The 20,482-nt window shown below is 39.0% G+C and overlaps 1 protein-coding gene across 1 annotated transcript; it reads left to right on the top strand.

Moving 5' to 3' along the window:
* Positions 1 to 5,139: 5,139 nt before the first annotated feature.
* Positions 5,140 to 20,234, top strand: IL1RL1 (interleukin 1 receptor like 1). The gene is made up of 11 exons (XM_054475739.2): positions 5,140 to 5,235; positions 6,016 to 6,225; positions 6,738 to 6,948; positions 7,996 to 8,170; positions 8,563 to 8,725; positions 10,125 to 10,196; positions 10,937 to 11,078; positions 11,171 to 11,316; positions 15,827 to 15,973; positions 16,960 to 17,127; positions 19,416 to 20,234. The coding sequence occupies exons 2-11, from the start codon at positions 6,165 to 6,167 to the stop codon at positions 19,799 to 19,801; spliced, it is 1,671 nt and encodes a 556-aa protein (XP_054331714.1). The 5' UTR covers positions 5,140 to 5,235; positions 6,016 to 6,164; the 3' UTR covers positions 19,802 to 20,234.
* Positions 20,235 to 20,482: the final 248 nt, after the last annotated feature.

The following is a 20,482-nucleotide window of genomic DNA, read 5'->3' on the forward strand; positions in this document are numbered from 1 at the left end:
ATAAATAAATATTTCTGAGCACCTACTTGGTGCTCTTCCAGGCACATGAGCTATATCAATAGACAAAACTCACAAAAATAATCTTGCCTTCTGGAGGTCATATTCCAATGGATAAAAGAAAATAATAAACATGATGCATAAGTAGAATGTTAGACAGTGATTAATGCCTTAGAAAAAGATTGAAGCAGGTTAAGGAGATGGGGATTGGGAGAGGAGACATTGCAATTCAAAATTGATTGGTCAGGAACTCAAACAAATACTTGGACACTAATAGCAGCATTATTCAAAATAGTCAATAGCTAGAAGCAACCCAGATGCCCATTAAGGGATGAATGGATAAACAAAGTGTGGTAGGTACACACAGTGGAATATTATTCAATCATTAGAAGCAGTAAAGTACGGACCCATGCTACAATATGAACAAAACTTGGAAAGATTATGCTAAGTGAAATAAGGCAGTCACAAAGGGCACTTATTATGTGACTCCATTTATAGGAAATATTCAGAATAGATAAACCTATAGAGTCAGCAGATTGGTGGTGGCTACGGGTTTGTGGTGGAAGAGGAAGAATGGGGACTTCATGTTAATGAGTATGGGGTTATACTTGGGGATGGTGAAAATGTTTTGAAACTAGATAGTTAGTGGTTGTACCACACTGCGAATGTACCAAATGTCACTAAATTGTGCACTTTAAAATAGTTAATTTTATGTTATGTAAATTTCAGCGCAATTTTTAAAAATCAGAAGCAAAAAAAGAATAGAAAATTGAGTAGTCAGGCTAAGTCTCACTGAGAATGTACAGTTTGAGTGCTCACTTGGAGGAGGTAAGTTAGCTCTTGGAGGAGGTGGGTAACAGGAAGAAGCTGTCCAGGCGGAAGGAACAATGTCTGCCTAGTGCCTTCAAGGAACAGCAATGAAGATACGGGGTTGGAGGGGAGGGGTCATAGAGGTGATTGGTGGTGTTCCATCATGTGGGACCTCCCAGCTTCTGTAAAGATGTTAGCTTTTCCTCTGGGTGAGGTGGAAGACTTTGGAGGCCCCCTTGATTTGACCTAGGTTCTAACAGAATCTCCAGAGTATCTGTTTTAGGAATATACTTAAGAGGGTACAAGTGGAAGCAGGGACAGCAATTTAGAAGCAGCTTATTAAAATCCAAGTGAGAGACCATGGTGGCTTGGACAAGGATGGTGGCATTGAGAATGGAGAGATGCAATTGCAGGTAGGATGTCCTTTGAAGATGAAACCATAAGTTGTCCTGATGGATTGCATGTCCAATATGTGAGGAAGAGAAGAGTCAATAATAAATGGAGTCTTGGTCTGAGCCAACATTCAGCATGGAGTTGTCATCATTGCAATTAGAAGACAATGGGAGATGCTGACTTTTCTTTGGGGCAAGGGAGGAAAGGAGGCTGGAGGAGATCAGAAGTTCTGTTCTGGAGACATGAAGCTTTTGTGAATTCCACTTGTTCTTTGAATATATGATGGTTTCTTCTGTTTTTGTTTGTTTGTTTTGTTGTCAGTTAGATTCTAAGGTACATGTATTTGTTTGTTACAAAGGTACATTGCATTACTGGTGGGAATTGGTCTTACCCAAATTGTGAATATTGTACCCAGTAGGTAATTTTTCATTCATCACCCCCTACCCTCCCTACTTTTGGAGTCCCCATTGTCTATTATTTCCATATTTATGTCCATGCGTACCCATGGTTTAGCTCCCACATATGAGTAAGAACATATGGTATTTGATTTTCTGTTTCTTAACTGGTTCACTTAAGATAATGGTCTCCAGCTCCATCCATGTAGCAAAGGACATAATCTCATTCTTTTTATGGCTGAATAGTAATCTGTGGTGCATAGGTACAATATTTTATCTAGTTAACCATTGATGGACACTTAAGTTGGTTCCATGACTTTCCTACTGTGAACAGTGCTGCAGTGAACATACTAGTAGAGGTGGAGAGGTGTCTTTTTTATACAATAATTTCTTTTCTTTAGAAAAGTAGTGAGATTTCTGGGTTGAATGGTAGTTTTACTTTTGGTTCATTGAGAAATCTTCATACTGTTTTCCATAGAGATTGAACTAATTGACATTCCCAGCAACAATGTATAAGCATTCCCTTTTCTCCACATCCATGCCAACATCTGCTGTTTTTTGAGTTTTTAATAATAGCCATTCAGACAGGTCTTCTGGTTTTTGGAGGGGAGGATTGGGTGAAGCAAGAAGGAATTTGGAGGGTAGGAGTAGAGGCTTGAGTGGGCCTACAGTTTGGAGTGTGGGCAAGAAGGATCCCAGAGACAAGCACTTTGCCCACGGCGACACAGCTAATGGAGCTGGGGGGCCCAGCACATTCTCCAGAGGCCCCGGCTAGGCCATCTAGGGCCATGCTTGTTCTGCCCCATCCACTGCAAGTCCTGCAAACATTTTCATCAATAAAAAAATAAATAAAAAAAAACAGAATAAAAATGATACCCGGATGTCCTCTAATGAAATGAGGGGAAAAAAAAATCCATCCCTGGCTTATTGTGAGAGTCACTGAATGAGAGCCTGACTCACTGAAATTCATACAAGATTAATGTAACCAAGTTCCCTGTCTTTTGACACCGGTTTACAGTTAAGAGCAGGCCACACATGGCCAGCTGTGGAGTGTGTTGGGACATTTACATTTTACATTTCAGTGTGATGTCTGCTAAGTCAAATGAAGAAGTCTTGAAAGATATCTTCTAAGTTCAGAAGTATTTGAGTGTCACATTCCATATGCCAGCAGTTAGTTGTTGCCCTCAAAACATAAGGTTTTGTTTGTTCTTTTGTTTTTTGTTTTTTTAGTGGATATGTCAGTGAAGTAGATTATAAATAGGCACATACGGGATTTCAAAACTGTAACAAAATTAAGAAAAAGCTGGTTCAGTGAGGTTAGATGCTATGAGATTAATCTGAAAAGGGAGACTAGTTATGAGAAGTCTTAAAAAAGTGGATGTTTGCCAGAGAAACAAGCAGACACTGGAAGATTTCTGATTAAGTTGGCAGAAATTTATGGGTGCTTAAAATGCCTTGCTTTATTCATGTATTAGAAGCCCTTGCCTTTTTGCAGTTTGTCTTAAGCTGCTATAAACTACTCTGTTATGTTAGATGGTGCCTGAATAGTGAGAAGCCAAAATAATTTAGTTCTTTTCAAAGAAGAAATTATAGACTAGCTTATTTTAATAACCCAGTCCAAATTATAAAAAGAAAACCTTTACCACCCTAATCTCTGGTATAGAGAATGTTCTCTTTTTTAGTTGACATTGGGGGGAAAAAAAGCTTGACTTTGACGTTCAGCAAGTCTGGTTTCAACCGCAGCCACAACTGGGTGAACTTTGTCAAATTACTTAAACAGTCTTATCCTTGGGTTTTTATTTGTATCTATAAAATTTGAGTGATGTTAATGATAAGTACCACAGAGTATTGCGCTTTGAATGAAAGGTCTTAATTGTCAAATGAACAACTGAATTATTTTACAGGAAGAGTTCAACTTTAATAAATACTCCTGCAGAATTTCATCATTATGATGTTAAAGTTGACGGAAGCTTTATTTTTTAAACTGAGAAACTAATGCTTACGTGGCCTGGTTTAAGAATGAATGAATGCTCCAACTTAATACATGTTTTAAAAAGATGTTTGGGGATACCAAATGTAAAACAATTCTGACTTTGTGTTATTTTATTGAACAAACCCTATTCAGCACTTGGGGAATCGCAGGCAGCGTTGCAGACTCGCTGGCTCCTGGCTGTGATCTCACACCCAAACTGCAATAATATCCTGATAAAACAGACTTCCACAAGTAGGTCAAGAATAATAACGTGCAGACCTAATTCCTCTAATTTACGGCGAACATCTGTGGTCAATCTCCCCGCGGTCAAAGGACTGTGTATCTCTTCCTCTCAGAGCCACTCCACAGGCCAAAAGGCTGACTAAACCCCTGACAGATAAGAGATTCAAGAGTGGTCCCAGCCCCCATGGGGAGCAAAGATGCTGGCTCAAAAAATGTACTGAGAACTCTTCCTTTTGCAGCTCCTCCTTTCTTAACCTTCCACAAGCAGTGGCAGTTGGATTCTGTGATTAGTTTATTCTTTAGAGCCAGCCTTCTTGAGTTCAAATTCTGACTTCACCCCTTAATGTGAAGTGACATGGGCAAGTTGCTTAATCTTTCTGTGCCTCAGTGTCCTTGTCTGTAAAATGGGCATCATAATAATAGCGCCTGCCTCATTCGGTGAGTGTGAGAATGAAGGAATTAATACATGTAAATCACTTAGACTGTGTCTGGCATAGAGGACATTCTAAAGAAAGATTAGCTATTATCATTATATTATTATATTGGTCTGGAATTAGTTCCTGAATCCTTCTGATATGTGATGATTTGTAAACGTAGGTTGAGTTTACTCATGATAGGGTCATCAAAACTATGCATAGCTAAAATCAAATTTTGCTTTTCAAGTTTGTTTTACCTGGAGCCCTAGAGTTCAGGGTTATGGTTTCCTTTGTCACTCCCCTTGAGGGAAGCTTCTTAGTCACAGCCTCCTTCTCTTTCTCTGCACTCTAGAAAAACTCCTTTTTTTTTTTTCTTCATCCAGGCAGAGAGGCCTACTAAGACTTAAATCCAAGGAGCTGAAATCTGTTTTGGGATGGGGTGGAGTCACATTCTGGACCCTAGACAAAGAATTTCTAAGTTCCAGAAAGTGCTGCTTACTTCGCATTGCCTCTCCCCCACCTTTGCTTTTGAAACTCCTGGCACCAACGCTGCCAAGGCTGGCGGAGCTTTCCTGAGTGGTGTCTGCCAAATGAGGAGTCAAGGAATATCTGGAAAGGCAGCCTCCAGGCCCCCGATGTCAAGATCATTTAGAACTGAAAGTGTCCTAATATCGGGGCACAGGCAATAAGCATTAGTTATTAATCAGCCTGAGAAGCTGATGCTAAAATAGGAGGAAATGATTCAATTATTTCCTCTCAAGGGATTACTCAATGTTGTTTTATGTTTAAATATTTATTTGTCAACATCAAGAATTCTTAGTACATGATGCACCAGCATTTTTGAACAAGTCATAGATTTGGCCACAAATCAAATTTCAGGATGGGAGGAGTGTCTCCCCTTTAAAATAGAAGAGAGTGAGTAGTCTATGAGGAGGGACCTACAAAGACTGGAAACTATTCTTAGCTCCGTCACTGACTCCAAGTTCATCCCCTCTGTCTTTCAGTTTGGGTAAGCATCAATTAGTTATCTAAAATTTGTAATAAGAAAAGCCTTCATAACTCATGATTGTGTTTATCCTTATGTTAGTAAATTTCTATGTTGGTTCTATTCTTCCCCTTATATTTTAAGAAAAGAAGTAAGAAAGGAAATGATTATTTTTCTGAAAGAAAAAATAAATGTATTTATTATTATTCATAGACCTTCAGCTACTCTTAGAAAGCCTTTGGTGACTTGTGGGAACAAGCTGAGTCAGGAACAAAAGTTTGAGGGTTTGGGGTTGAGAATAGGACAATTACTTGGCTAATGCTTTAGTCTAGTTCTGACTTTGCTACTCCTTAGTTGCTTTGTGATGACTACTTGCACATGTGTCTGTTTGTGAGTTATTTTTGTGAGCATGCTGCCACCAGCCTGTGTGGATGTCTGTGGTTTCACATGATACAATGTATTTTCTAAAGTCTACTGAATTTCATGTTTTTTTTTTTTTCAAAAATAGAAACTCATATTCTTTCCTTCTTAATTGAGTTTCTTTCAGGACATTCTCATGAGACTGGTAAAATATAACTGCGAAGTAGCATGATAATTGTGAAATAGCATGATCATTGTGAGAGCTATGTGACCCAAAACTTCCATAGGACTAAGTGCAATGCTGCATATCTGAAACCTGCTGTTATATCTCTTTGCACTTAATAAATATGTGTTGACTGATTCATTCTCCTGGGTGGTGCTGAGAAAGTAAAAGTCATGGCTGATAAAAATTCTGTTTATGGTTTTGTCTAATTTATTTTTCAGTTGAGATATAGGCTACTCTTCCCAACTCAGTCTTGAAGAGTATCACCAACTGCCTCATGTGTGGTGACCTTCACTGTCGTATGCCAGTGACTCATCTGGAGTAATCTCAACAACCAGTTACCAATACTTGCTCTTGATTGATAAGCAGAATGGGGCTTTGGATCTTAGCAATTCTCACAATTCTCATGTATTCCACAGCAGCGAAGTTTAGTAAGTATTGCCTTTTAACTATAATTTAAATTTTTATAAATTAAATAATTTCAAGAACATTCACCTTGTTTTAAGCAGCTTGCTTCCAGTTGTTCCAGTTGAATTGTAAACTGAAAAGTGTATTGCTTTTGTACAATCATTCTTCATTACAAATCTATCAGAAGAAATTCTTTGTAATGAATATATCATCAGTTTGGCTTTACATATTCAAATGCAGCAGAATTTAATGTGGTGCCTGCACATGGGAAGTGTTGTAGATGTTTATTGACTGACACATAGTTTGTTTAGATAGATATGGCTGCTTTTCCACTGGATAACTGTGGGGGATTTAGCTCCAAATTAATTCATTAACATTTCATAAGAGATCTTAATCAGTTACTTATTCTTTTCCAAGGTATTACAGTATATAACCGGCTTCTAAATTTAATCCTAGAAGAAAATATTGAGAGTATAGGAATTATGATCTTTTCATTTGATCATTTCAGGATTGTCTTTATATCTCTTATTTGCAGGTAAACAATCATGGGGCCTGGAAAATGAGGCTTTAATTGTAAGATGTCCTAGACATGGAAAACCTAGTTACACAGTGGATTGGTATTACTCACAAACAAACAAAAATATTCCCACCCAGGAAAGAAATCGTGTGTTTGCCTCAGGCCAACTTCTTAAGTTTCTACCAGCTGAAGTTGCTGATTCTGGTATTTATACCTGTATTGTCAGAAGGTATTATGCAGAAAGCTCCCATCTTTCACCCTGCTCCCCTTTCTTGAATGGTTGATTGCCTGAGCTGCCCTTGCTTTCATTCCTTCCCTAGTCTTTTCTGGAACAGTTAAATTTATAAAGTGATTTGAATAAAAGTGATTTGGATAAACTTCTAGGAATACTATCAGGTTGACGTCTAGCTCATTCTGAGCTATTTGGATTTACAATTGCAGGGATTAATTTGTAGCTGACTTAGAGAAAAACCTAGCTTTCCTAGTGACCAAGATAACTGAGAGCAATTGCTTACGTTTGGCTGGAATTAAGAACAAACTAGCACAGAAAATAGTAATCTGGATGTTTTCCATCTCAGGGGGCCTCTAGTAGGTGAAAAGGGGCTTTTAACCTTCAAGTTAAGCCACAGAAGGCTGATGAGATTGTGTGCCTAAAAATTAATTACTCTTGTTCACAAATTGTTAAATGTTTTGACTTTGTGACTGTATTTGGCACACACAAAATGTCAAATGAATTACATCAAAAAGCAGGATGTATTAGTTAAGGGCCTAGATCTGAGGCTACACAAGTGTCAAATTCATGCTCTTTCACTAGTTAACTGTGCGATGCCAGTAAGTTACTTCTCTGCCCTTCAGTTTCCTTCTCTGTAAAATGCATATAATGTAATAATATAATTCATCTCAAAGCATTATTGTGAAAATAAACTAAGGTAATGTGTGAAAAGTGCTCATCATTGTCACTGGTACAGAGTAAACTCTGAATAAATAGTAATTATCTTTATTACACTGGGATTACAGCATTACAGCAGATGTAGTGTATGAATAAATGGTGAAGAAGTCATTGTTAGGGCTACTATGGGGGCTGTGTTTTTAGCTCAAATGTAACAAAAAAGTATTTAAACTCTAGATTTTAATGTTTATTTTTAAATAAGAAAATAACCATTATGTATATTGATGGTTTTTAAGAAGAAAAGCAATATTAAGTAAAGGCTGAATTTAGGTTAAGTTATTTCACAATGCTAAGTGACTCTTTTAATTGTCTGACTTATTTTAACAGTCCCACATTCAATAAGACTGGATATGCAAATGTCACCATATATAAAAAACAACTAGATTGTAATGTTCCAGCTTATTTGATGTATTCAACAGTATCTGGATCAGAAAAAAATTCCAAAATTTATTGTCCTACCATTGACCTCTACAATTGGACAGCACCTCTTGAGTGGTTTAAGGTAAGAAGAAATTTGGAAGGAAATAGATGAAAATTATACAATTAAAATAGACACAAGTGGCCAGGCACAGTGGCTCACGCCTGTAATCCCAGCACTTTGGGAGGCCAAGGCAGGCAGATCACTTGAGGCCAGGAGTTCGAGACCAGCCTGGCCAACATGAGGAAACCCCATCTCTACTAAAAATATAAAAATCAGCTTGGTGTGGTGGCACACACCTGTAATCCCAGCTGCTTGGGAGGCTGAGGTATGAAAATCACTTGAACCTAGAAGGCAGAGGTTACAGTGAGCCCAGGTTGCACACTCACTCCAGCTTAGGCAACAAAGATTCTGCCAATAGATAAATAAATAAAAGTGAAGAATTACTGAAAAGGAAATGGAATTTCTTATTTCAGAATTGTCAGGCTCTTCAAGGATCAAGGTACAGGGCGCACAAGTCATTTTTGGTCATTGATAATGTGATGACTGAGGACGCAGGTGATTACACCTGTAAATTTATACACAATGAAAATGGAGCCAATTATAGTGTGACGGCGACCAGGTCCTTCACAGTCAAGGGTAAGCTACTGACATTAATGGGATAGAATACTACGGGAAAGAAGTCGAAGTGGGAACAGTTGTGCCCTTCTGGTTGGGTTTCTTGCACTTCACCCTCCTCCCTCTACTTCCTCCTGCTCCATCTTATCTTATACATTCTGAACTATGACGCAAAGAGATTTTCTGAACACACTATCAAGATTTAAGAAATTTCAGGGGGAAATTACGTTGCTAATTTAAAGCCACATCTATTCTTTATTCTTTTTGTGTGACTTAATTTTCCAAAGAGAAAGCAATCTGAATGCTAACTTAACTTACTTTTTTTGAATGGCAATACAACTATTTGGAGAGCAAAACCAGCTTCTTTTTTTTTTTTTTTTCTAGTTTGGTGTCAGAGTTTCTGCAAATTAAAAAAGAAGAACTTAATTTTTAGTAATACTCATTGGATTCAAAGTTTAATGAGAGGCTTTGTGATGGTATACTATGGTGTACATAAATGTTGTTGAGTGGTTTTTAATCTTTGTTTGCAATACTTTCAACATCATCAGTGGCCTCGAGTAGGTCACTTCATTCTAAAAATGTGTTTTCCAAGTTATTTTAAATTTTATAAAACCTTATTTAAGGGAAAGACTTCACAATCATAGCTTATCAATCTACAAAGGATTGGGGTCTCCTTAGCACAAGTTGATCTACAGACATAGATGAAATAGCCTCTTTACGTATGACAGTTTTTTCAGGGCAAAGCAATACTGGAGACAAATTTTTGGAGTTTTTCAACACTCCACCGCTGTAAAATAAGCATCACCAGACCACATTCCTATCAGTGCCTCTTTCTGTTTAATATCAACCCTTACAGTGGTCCTTAATCACACTGTCCTTAAATAAATGAGCATGAAGGGATGGAGGATTGCAGCAGCGCTCCACAAGAACTGCCCGTCTTTCAGCCTTAGTGGTCACAGGAGTCAGAATTCCGTACGGGGAAGATTTCACTGAGGATGGGCTACCCTAGTGAAGAACTGCGAGCAAATCTGTGGACTCATCCATTTATTATTTTTATGGGTCTTTTGAAATCTTCCCTGTAGTCTTATTCTTATTCTGTAGAAGTAGTTTTCTAACAACTACTAGGTCATGTAATTAGTTTCATGGGTTGGACCTGCATTTGTTTAAGTGATATCAAAGAGAATAAAGATATTAAAGAGCATCATAGGTAATAAAAGAAAGTTTTATTTAAGTGCTTTTCTGTTTGTGTGTGTGTGTGTGTGTGTGTGTATGTGTGTGTGTGTGTGTGTTTGTCATTATGGGTTATTGTCAGAACTTGAAAAACATTGCTATGAAATAGAATAGAAACATGAAAATACAAGCTTTATATTGACTAGCATTCAATGCTCTCCTAATATTTATATTTCTTTTTGTCTTTAAGATGAGCAAGGCTTTTCTCTGTTTCCAGTAATCAGAGCCCCTGCACACAATGAAACAAAGGAAGTGGAAATTGGTAAGAAAATTTATCAGAATGCTGTAAATATTGCCTGGAAAAATCCTTCCATATGACCCCTGTTCTGAATTCCCTTAGCAGGGGTCAGGCAATTAGCATAAGGAACCTTGAGGAGTAAGTGAGGTGACATCTCTGGAAGCACCTGCCCCAAGCATTTGCTAATATTGGGAACAGGGACACAGCAATTGCAGTGTTTACATTTGTTTGTTGCACTTTGTAATTCATGGTGCTTTCATGTATGCATCTAATTTCATCTTCATCTCTATCCCAGAGCTTGGGATGGAGACCTGCAGAGTGTTCATTCTGGGCAATGGTAGCCAGATCCGGTAAAACATGTTTATCTTCAAAGTAGCTTATGGAGAGATGAAGAGAGTTCTGTAGAAAGATGTGGAAGAGAGCAGTCGGAAAGAAACTCTAATTTCTAGTAGAAGGCAATCATTTTACTAGAAACCCTTTATAATGTGGGGTTGGTGAAGCCAGAATCATTGGCCTTGTTAGTTTCCCATGCAGATGAGAGCATAGTGGGAGCTGAGCTTCAAACCCAGCTGGGTGAATGAACGTAATGGAAGCAGGGAGGAGGCAAGAGAGGACATAGAAAGAGGAAGGTGCTAGAGATGAGGGAGGGAGGTCCTGGTGGGGTGCATACTAAGTGTTCAGTAAGGTTTTTTTTTACATTAAATGGGATAAAATGCCAGTCGCAGAAGTTAATTTTATTGGTGAATGTCCTTACTCCCCACTAGGAAAAAACGCAAACCTAACTTGCTCTGCTTGTTTTGGAAAAGGCGCTCAGTTCTTGGCTGCCATCCTGTGGCAGCTTAATGGAACAAAAATTACAGACTTTGGTGAACCAAGAATTCAACAAGAGGAAGGGCAAAATCAAAGGTATTTTTATATTGAAGAGAACCATCCTCTTCCCCTTTCACATGGTTTGCACCTGCAAAGTAGACATTAAAAGTAACAGGTTGCTTTCTTAGTTTCAGCAATGGGCTGGCTTGTCTAGACATGGTTTTAAGAATAGCTGATGTGAAGGAAGAGGATTTATTGCTGCAGTACGACTGTCTGGCCCTGAATTTGCATGGCTTGAGAAGGCACACCGTAAGACTAAGTAGGAAAAATCCAAGTAAGGAATGTTTCTGAGACTTTGGTCACCTGAACTTTCTGTAGCAAGTGTAAGCAGAAGGGAGCGTGGTTCCGAGAGATCCATCAAGACAATGGGAATGGCCTGTGCCGTAAAATGTGCTTCTCTTCTTCGGGATGCTGTTTGCTATCCAGTCTTTGTAGACTGTTCCTGTTTGCTGGGAGCTTCTCTGCTGCTTATATTCCTCCTCCTCCCCCACTTCCTCCTATCCTTGGTTTGTCTAGAACACTCAGCTGCTTCTTTGGTCATCCTTGTTTTCTAACTTTATGAACTCCCTCTGTCTCACTGTATGTGAAAGAAAATGCACCAGCAACAGTAAACTGAATGTGTTCTTTTGTGCTTTTTTATCACTTGTATTACATGTTGTAAGCATGGTCCCTTCTATACCTTTTTCTGGTCATAATGAACACTCATTTTGTTAGCGAGGGTGGTAAAGTGAACAAAAAGGGAAGTATCTAACTACTGCCATTTCAGTGAGAAAATCCTAGGTGCCACTTTATAATAAGATATTTGTTAGGCCATTCTTGCATTGATATAAAGAAATACCTGAGACTGGGTGATTTATATGAAAAGAGGTTTAATTGGCTCACGGTTCTGCAGGCTGTACAGGAATCATGGCGGCATCTACTTCTGGGAACACCTCAGGAGCTTTACTCATGGCAGAAGGCAAAGCAAAGGCAGGCACTTCAAACAGTAAAAGCATGAGCGAGAGAGAGCTTAAACAGCCAGATCTCATGAGAAGTCACTCACTATTGCAAGGACAGCATCAAGGGGCTGGTGCTAAACCATTCATGATGAACTTACCCCCATAATCCAATCACCTCCCACCAGTCTCCACCTCGAATACTGGGGATTACCATTCGACATGAGATTTGGGCAGGAACACAGACCCAAACCATATCACACACATTATCATTGTTAAACTTTATAAAGTATTTAAGGTACGTGGAACACATGGGGAGTCTGGTAGCTCAGCCCATTTCTTTATTGCATCTGTTATTCACCATGCAATTCAGGTACCACCTATTCCAGGGAGCCTTTCTTGGCCCTCAGTTTGCAGCATACACACTTTCCAAGTACTCTTGTAGCATCCTTTTTGTATCATAGCACTGGTCGCATTGCCTTACCTAAATCTGTTTGACGGTCTGCTCAACATGACTGCAAGCTCCATGAGGGCAAGGACATCATCTCGTCCATCTTTGGGTCCTTAGTGCAATAACTGGCAGCTAGCCAGTGCTCAGTTAAATATTTGTTGACTGAATAAACGAATGCACAACCAAATTATTGATACCACATGTTTTTTGTGTACATTTCTACTTCTGTAGCTATAAGTCTTAATTATACAACAAAATACTATTTTTATATTTATGTTTGGTAAATTCAATAACTTTCCTCATCATTTGGAAAGTCAAATTGTTTATTGCTTCCCTACAGTTTTTTCTGAATCTAGCAGGATTTTAATGATATCAATTTGACACAATAAAAGGACAACATGAAACTGATGAATCTTTACTGGATTAATTTCAGACGCTATATAATCTTTGAAAATGTAACATTCTTTTTTATATATAAATAATTGGTGGCATCAAAAATAGCCAAAGCAGGGTGGAGAGAGTGATCCCTCCTGGGTGCAGGCAAGAAGGGGATATGTTGTCTACAGAGTTTTCAAAACAGTGATAAAGCTGTCTACAAGTCATTGTGCTTTTTATCATCACTATGCCCAGACAATGTGAAACATCAGAGATGAAGTGCTCCTCCCACAGAGGTGGACTGATCCTTCTCCCCACTCCCTTGGCGTGTCTCTGAATGCAATGTTGTCTTGGAAAATAGCTTTCCAAGCGTTTCACTCCTGAGCACTCATCAGTTTCCTCACTTGTTCTTTGCATATCCAGGCAAAGACATCCTGTTTGCTATATGAAGCGTTGTATCCCGTATAAAAGGAAGGACATAGAGAAATATATTTTTACACTCATCACTCCTCAGGGGCTGTACAACCATGTGTAAATTGTTTAATGTGCTTGTCAAATAGCCAAAGAAAGTGTTAAACCTTGAGTTCCCACCCATGTATGTGGTATGGTCCAGATTCATCCAGATACACACAGAGAGGCACAACAGGAGGAGAAAGGATAGGGGTGTGGGGACAGCGGGCCCCCAATATGGTGTAATCGTGGCAGGTCTCTGCCTGAAGTGGTATGTGGGGTTTTTCTTGTTTTAATTTTGACTTTAACCCCTGATTTGTAAGTTTTTCATAAAATAAACAGAATCATAACTCATGTAGATGGCTATAAGTGTTGTAGTGTTCTGTGGGTCTCTGTTGTCTGCCAGTGATAAGTGTGGCACCCCAGGAAGGCTGTGGACCCCATCAAGGTGCTATGTGAGGGCCATGCTTGGGGTGGTGGTGGGCCCAGTGGACCCTGCAGCCATCCATCCAGCCTGCCCACCCACACTGCCTTTGTGTCCTCCTGCTTTGCTATGTTATCATTGATCAATGTCTCTGATTACCCATATGTTGGAATTGTCTTCGTGTTACAGGTGTTTAATGATTTTGCTCCTTCTAGCTTATTTGTATTTCACCTGTTTTTCTTTAAATCAACATGGTTACACTCTGTTTCAGCAACTGTATAAATTAAACACAAATTATTACTACTGCTATTGAGTTGTCATGATGAATTCTTTATTTCTGAAATTATAGCATTTTTTGAATTTAAGAGAACAAAAACTTAAAAGGCCTGTGTCTCCATTTTATTAACTATTACTAAATACATATTTGATGCTCATAATAATAATAATACACATTTATTCATTATTTCCTATGTACAAGGACTCATCTACTTATTTTACATTTAACTTTCTCATTTATTTTCTCAATACTTCAAAGTAAAAGACAAAGAAAGTTGAATAACTTGCCAAATACCACAGTTATGGAGCAATGATTCAAACACAGCCAGAATTTTCCTATCTATATGTATATACAGAAAGCAATGTTTCATCATCACATACCTGAATTACTTATACTTTTATAAAATAATTCACACTTACGAAGACTTCCTTTGATGTCTTGGATGAACTTCTTTCCTCTACTTGGAAGCGTCCAGCCAATGGCATGGTTGCTTCCCAGCAATCCCCATAGGAAATACACATTCCTCTGTGCATCCAGCTGGGGTTTTTAGAGATAGTGACCTGGAAAGGAATCCTGTTGAAACGATTTACTTATGGAGTTTTCATTATTAACCTGATGACAGTAAGCTCTTTGTCAATTTTCACTTTTCCCCCCCAATTTTGTGTCATATCACCTTGATAATTCTTGATTTCATACTGCTGGTCACTGAGAGAACTGATAAACTATTAGAGGTTGTGGAGGAATTCGTGAATATGGGCGAGTGATTTTTCTACCTTAAAACTGGGAGCCCATGCATGGAGACTTAAGATGGAAAAGAACCATATCAGCAAATCCCATTTGAGATTCTTCTCACATTCATCAGTGCATATGCATGTTGCATCTGCATTTTGTGAAGCAAGGAGCACTATGAAAAAGTTCAGCGTTGGCTGAGTAATGTTCACCATGAGAGAAGTATGGGCTATGAATAGGACCTAGAACTTAGTAATTTGACTTTTGAATTCTTTATCAGAGATGCTTTAGCCACTTAGGTGACTCTTGCTTCTTCTTCTGTCTCCTACACTGCCAAGCCCTTAGAGGCAACAAGTCTCTCAGACCTGTTGATGCCTTCTCCTTAATGCCCTGACAGCACCTTGTCCGTTCCTTTCTCATTTTTGCATGAGTTACAACCCTCTGCATCTTGCAACCCAAGTACCACACTCCATTCTTCTCTGAGTGCCCATAGTTTCTTTCCACAGAAACAAACTTCCTGCTACCATCAGATTAATCTCATGGGAAAACCACTCAAGTCTCCAGTGCTCCTGTGACCTTCAGAATAAGGCAATCTGCCTTAGTTGGGGTTTCAAGTCTGGACAGAACCTGGCCCTACCAAACTTTCTAATCATATCTTCTACCAATTCCCCAAACTGGGTTATTCCAATTCCTCAGAAAACACACTTCCTCTCTGCACTTAGGCTGATGGTATTCTCTCTGCCCAGGTGGGCATTTCCTTTTTTGCATCTCCCTGTATCCTATTCATCTTTCAGAGGCCTCCTCCTCCTCCAGGAAGTCTCCCTTTCCCAGTCCTGCATGGAGCAAGCTCTCCTTCTAAACTCCTCTGCCAGCAAAAATCATGCTTTTGCTTCCCATCTTAGTTAAGTTGGCAAGTGTCTCTCTGCCTCTTTTGCCTTTGAGAATTCCCTATAATGCTTAGCCTGATGTGTTGTAGAGGCTCAATAAATGTGAATGTCCTGGTACTTAAAGCAGCCATGAAAATTCCCAGTGGGTATATCTTATGTGAAATTCTTGTACTCCCAAGGGAAGCCAGCATCCATTTATCTGTTTATTATATCTTGTTTCAGTAGTAATAATAATCTTTTTCTTTCTTTTGAATAGTTGATCATCATAGCACCTACTGCATAATTGCAGTATGTAGTGTATTATTAATGCTAATCAATATCCTGGTTATCATCCTAAAAATGTTCTGGATTGAGGCTACTCTGCTCTGGAGAGACATAGCTAAACCTTACAAGACTAGGAATGGTAAGTGGCAAATACCAAGTTTTTCTCCCAAAGAAAAAGTCCCATAATAACTGTTGGTTACTTGTCTATTAATCTTTCAATAGCTAGGCTGCTAAACCCAGATTCCATTTTGCTTGCTAATCTGTTATCAGTGAGTTGTGTTTTTGGATTTTCTTAGAGGCCATTTTCCATCCTGCTATGTAAATCCTCATAGTCCTGAGATTCATCTCAACAGTTCACTTTTCTTCCCCCATACGATTGCTATTCCTACTGAGTTCCCAATAACAGAATCTGCCCCAAGCCCAGAAAGGTGTAAATTTCATAATGTATTGGTAAGACATTATGAAGTTAAACACAGTAGCAAAATTGTTCCTGTTTTCCAGATGTGAGCAGGTTAGAAAGTTCCATCGGAATGCATGTGTGTTCTACCTGAAACCCTGATCTGTAAAGTCTAACCCAGGCACACAAGCATGTGCATGAAAGGAGTCATTTCTGCCTGCTAGATGCAAACCTCATGCTTTTGTTTGGAGTCAGATACATGTTGCATTTTTCAAACAGTTGACTGAAGTAGGAGCTCATTGTTTGATTTGTGGAAAATTCAGATCCCTTAAAAAATTCTATGCCCTTGCTATTATTAGCTTTAAATTTTTTCACTTTCCCAGGGGAGTATGGGGAAACCAAAGATGAAACCAAAGTCTATTCAGCACAGAAGGCCCCTTTATTCATAGATTATTAATCAAAATTGATGAGATGGACAGGCTCTTGTCCACTTTTTTGTTATTTAGTCTATGACAGTAAAAAGGAGAAATGCTTTGGGATGAAGACTGTTATTTCCTGATCATGTTTTGTGGCAGCGGTTTGCCGTCAACATCTCTTGAGTCTAGAATATTTTGGAGGATGACATACATTCACCAACAGCTATAAAACTTGGAGAGGAATGTCTTCGAAGAGTCCAGTGAGAATTTTTAAAATCAAGTAAGAAGTTGTACTTCTTGTTTCATTTTCAGATGGAAAGCTCTATGATGCTTATGTTATCTACCCACGGAACTACAAATCCAGTACAGATGGGGCCAGTCATGTAGAGTACTTTGTTCACCAGATTCTGCCTGATGTTCTTGAAAATAAATGTGGCTATACCTTATGCATTTATGGGAGAGATATGCTACCTGGAGAAGGTAAAGCTATTGACATACATTAGGGACAGAAATTCATGCTTATTAAAGGCTGTGAACTAGGTGGCCTTATCCCTGCATTGCATAAGGAATTGCATTTACTACCTCAGGCCTTAAGACCAGAACTTTAAATATTTATTCAGAAGCAGACACTTATCCTTCAATCGTCCCTCTCCCATCATTGTCCCGGTGATGAGATCTTCACAGTAATGTTGGTGGTGTGAATTCAGAGTTAGAAGTCCTTTGCTTCAAGGACTTAGCAAACCATCATCCCTACTTTATTTCCTTGGTCCCCCACCAGGATAACTCTGCCACTTCTTAATTCTGTCCATAAGATTTGAAAGAGGACTTAAAAATTGACGAATTTTGTTCTGGTAGCCATAGGCACTAGCTGAAATACCTTAAAAGGACTCAGAGAGTCTTCATGACTTTCTTTATGTTGGTGAAACATGTGCAAATTTATATTCTCACCAGAACAAAAAGAACTATAGCTTCTGTTCCTTAATATTCCTACCGAATTTTATATACTTTTGACAGTTTTATCACAACTCCTGTGATTGCAGTAGTTATTTTTCCCTTCCCTTCATACATTTATGTCCAGTACCTATGGACCCCCCTTGTGAACTCTTCTCTAATTTCTCACAGACCAGGAAGGGTTTGGAATATAATTGGGGCTCAACTATCAAGGGCCTAAGCATAATAAAGTAAATGTTCAGTTTTACATTTTAAACTTATTTTACTAAGAAGAGGAATTCACATGCTTATAGATGTAAAGGTATGAACAACAGGTGAATTTGGTTTACCCAGGAATATCTGGGAATGCTAATAGCCTCAATAACGGCTCAAGAGACTTGTGAAAGATACAATTTAGAAGAATCTAATGCATTTCTTCTCTCGAGGCTCTCTTCTTCCCCAATTTTCCCACTGGCCACCCATGCAGGTAGAAGTAATGAGTAATGCTCTCAAACACTCTTTTCATATTACAAATGTACTCAAGAACCTGCAGGGACTCCTGTTGTTTGTGAGCTCAACAATGTGCCACATCTGGCCACAAGCTCTTCACTTCTTCTTTCTCAGTCCATCCACCTAATTTCTAGTTACACTTCTCCCCAGCCAAATCCAGATGCTAGTTCTCTCACACTCAAGCTTGTGCTGCCTTCAATGTGTGACAACATACTAATCTGGAACAGTTTTCTACTTCCCTCTGTCAATGCATGTCCTCTGACCTTTCCTCAACCAAAATAAATGAAACCCAACAACACCAAACTTCACTCTTCGCTTAGGAAAGTTCATGACTGACTAAGGTACTGTCTATAGTCTCATGCTACTTATCTTGCATTTGCCCCATCAAAATCCTCTCTGCACCACCACTCCACCCAGTGGCCCTGGGTGGCTGATCATAATGGAATCCATTAAACCCTTGTCCTCTGCTCCAGGCTGGGTTTGGCCAATGGGAGGCTAATGGCAGGAGGTCAGAGGGTGGTCATGTACCTGCCCCTCCAGGTGGGGCTTCTGGAGCAGCTGTGCTCCTCCCTCTGGGAGCACCTCTTCTCAGCTGGCCTGCCTCATGCATCTGCAATCCCTCAGACACCTGTCTGTGAGAATATCTTGGGTTGTTTTATTCACGGTTGTGTTTTCTCCTGTTGCAGTGAGGACTGGGTATTTCATGTTCTTTCTAAGTCCACCTAGAGCTAATTGGAATCATCATGGAGTCTATGCTGTATAAACACCAAATGGGAAAGGGGATCTATTGTTCCTTAAGATTTTTCTAGTTTGGATCAAATCAGTTTCTACAACAGACATTAATGGGGGGTGAAGTAAAGTCAGGACTTACTTTCCTAGAGACTTTGGTCAATTTTGAGGGGCAGAGCTTCCTGAGTTTGTGCTTTTTAATATGTGAGTTAAAATTTTAAGCCATTGAAAAACATATAAGCAAATATTCTAAGAAGATAATATGTATCTAATGAACCAGAATTCTAAGTCTCTAATGCAACAATAGACTAAATATCTTTACATTCCCATTTACTCGGAAGGACTCTGTTTTAGTTAAGACTAAGCTATCTGGGAAATAAAAAGAGGACATTGGGGCTGATAGTCTCACAAATGAAAGGAACACGAAGAACAAAACGGGTTCTCTATCCATGTATATTTCCACTTCTCTGAATAAGTGACTTGATTGATGTCAGAGAATCTCACAGCAGATTATAATAATAAGACTTTTAAATGTTCAGGATGTTTATGTTTAAAGCATTAGACTGATAGGAAATCTGATCTATTTCTTGTATGACTAGATGTAGTCACTGCAGTGGAAACCAGCATAAGAAACAGCAGGCGGCACATTTTCATCCTGACCCCTCAGATCATGCACAGCAAGGAGTTTGCCTATGAGCAGGAGGTTGCCCTGCACTGTGCCCTCATCCAGAATGATGCCAAGGTGATACTTATTGAGATGGAGGCTCTGAGCGAGCTGGACATGCTGCAGGCTGAGGCGCTTCAGGACTCCCTCCGGCATCTTATGAAAGTACAGGGGACCATCAAGTGGAGGGAGGACCACACTGCCAATAAACAGTCCCTGAATTCCAAATTCTGGAAGCACGTGAGGTACCAAATGCCTGTGCCAAGCAAAATTCCCAGAAAGGCCTCTAGTTTGACTCCCTTGGCTGCCCAGAAGCAATAGTGCCTGCTGTGATGTGCAAAGGCATCTGAGTTTGAAGCTCTCCTGACTTCTCCTAGCTGGCTCATGCCCCTGCACTGAAGTGTGAGGAGTAGGAATGTCAAAGGGATTCAGGCCTCAGCTTTCATCTGGTAACTTTGCTTCCATTTCCCTGATTCTGGGTGGATGCAAAATGCCCAGAAATTTTTCTCCTCAATCTTCCCCCATCCTGCAGTCACCATTTCCTTCCCTTTTCCATTCTGCTTGCCTCTCTTCACTGTGGTGTGGGATGTTTTAACTACTCTCTTTTCCTCTCTCTCTGTCTTGCTTTGTTTCTCCTCGTTCTTTGTCAATAATCTGAATAGCAAACTAATCATTTGATGGTAGATTTTCATGTCATCTTGAAGAACATTCTGATTCCCTCAGGCAGAATGTCAGTTGTAAATCTTGTTCCCAACATGCCAGATTGTCTTTATTTTATATATATATATATAATATATATAAATATTGTATACAATATTTATATATATAATATATATTATATATAATGTATACAAATATTATATATAATATATTATATATTATATATTATATATTATATATAAAATATATTATGTATATAATATATATATTTATATATATATATTTGAGACAGAGTCTCTCTCTGTTGCCCAGGCTGGAGCGCAGTGGCTGATCTCAGCCCAC

The sequence above is a fragment of the Pongo pygmaeus genome, chromosome 12 (assembly GCF_028885625.2).
Source record: "Pongo pygmaeus isolate AG05252 chromosome 12, NHGRI_mPonPyg2-v2.0_pri, whole genome shotgun sequence".
Lineage (NCBI taxonomy): Eukaryota > Metazoa > Chordata > Mammalia > Primates > Hominidae > Pongo > Pongo pygmaeus.

Coding starts and splice junctions, on each gene's coding strand:
- IL1RL1 (XM_054475739.2), top strand. CDS start 6,165: ATGGGGCTTTGGATCTTAGCAATTCTCACAATTCTCATGTATTCCACA. Junction 6,226..6,737: donor TTCCACAGCAGCGAAGTTTA/GTAAGTATTGCC, acceptor TCTTATTTGCAG/GTAAACAATCATGGGGCCTG. Junction 17,128..19,415: donor AGATATGCTACCTGGAGAAG/GTAAAGCTATTG, acceptor TTGTATGACTAG/ATGTAGTCACTGCAGTGGAA.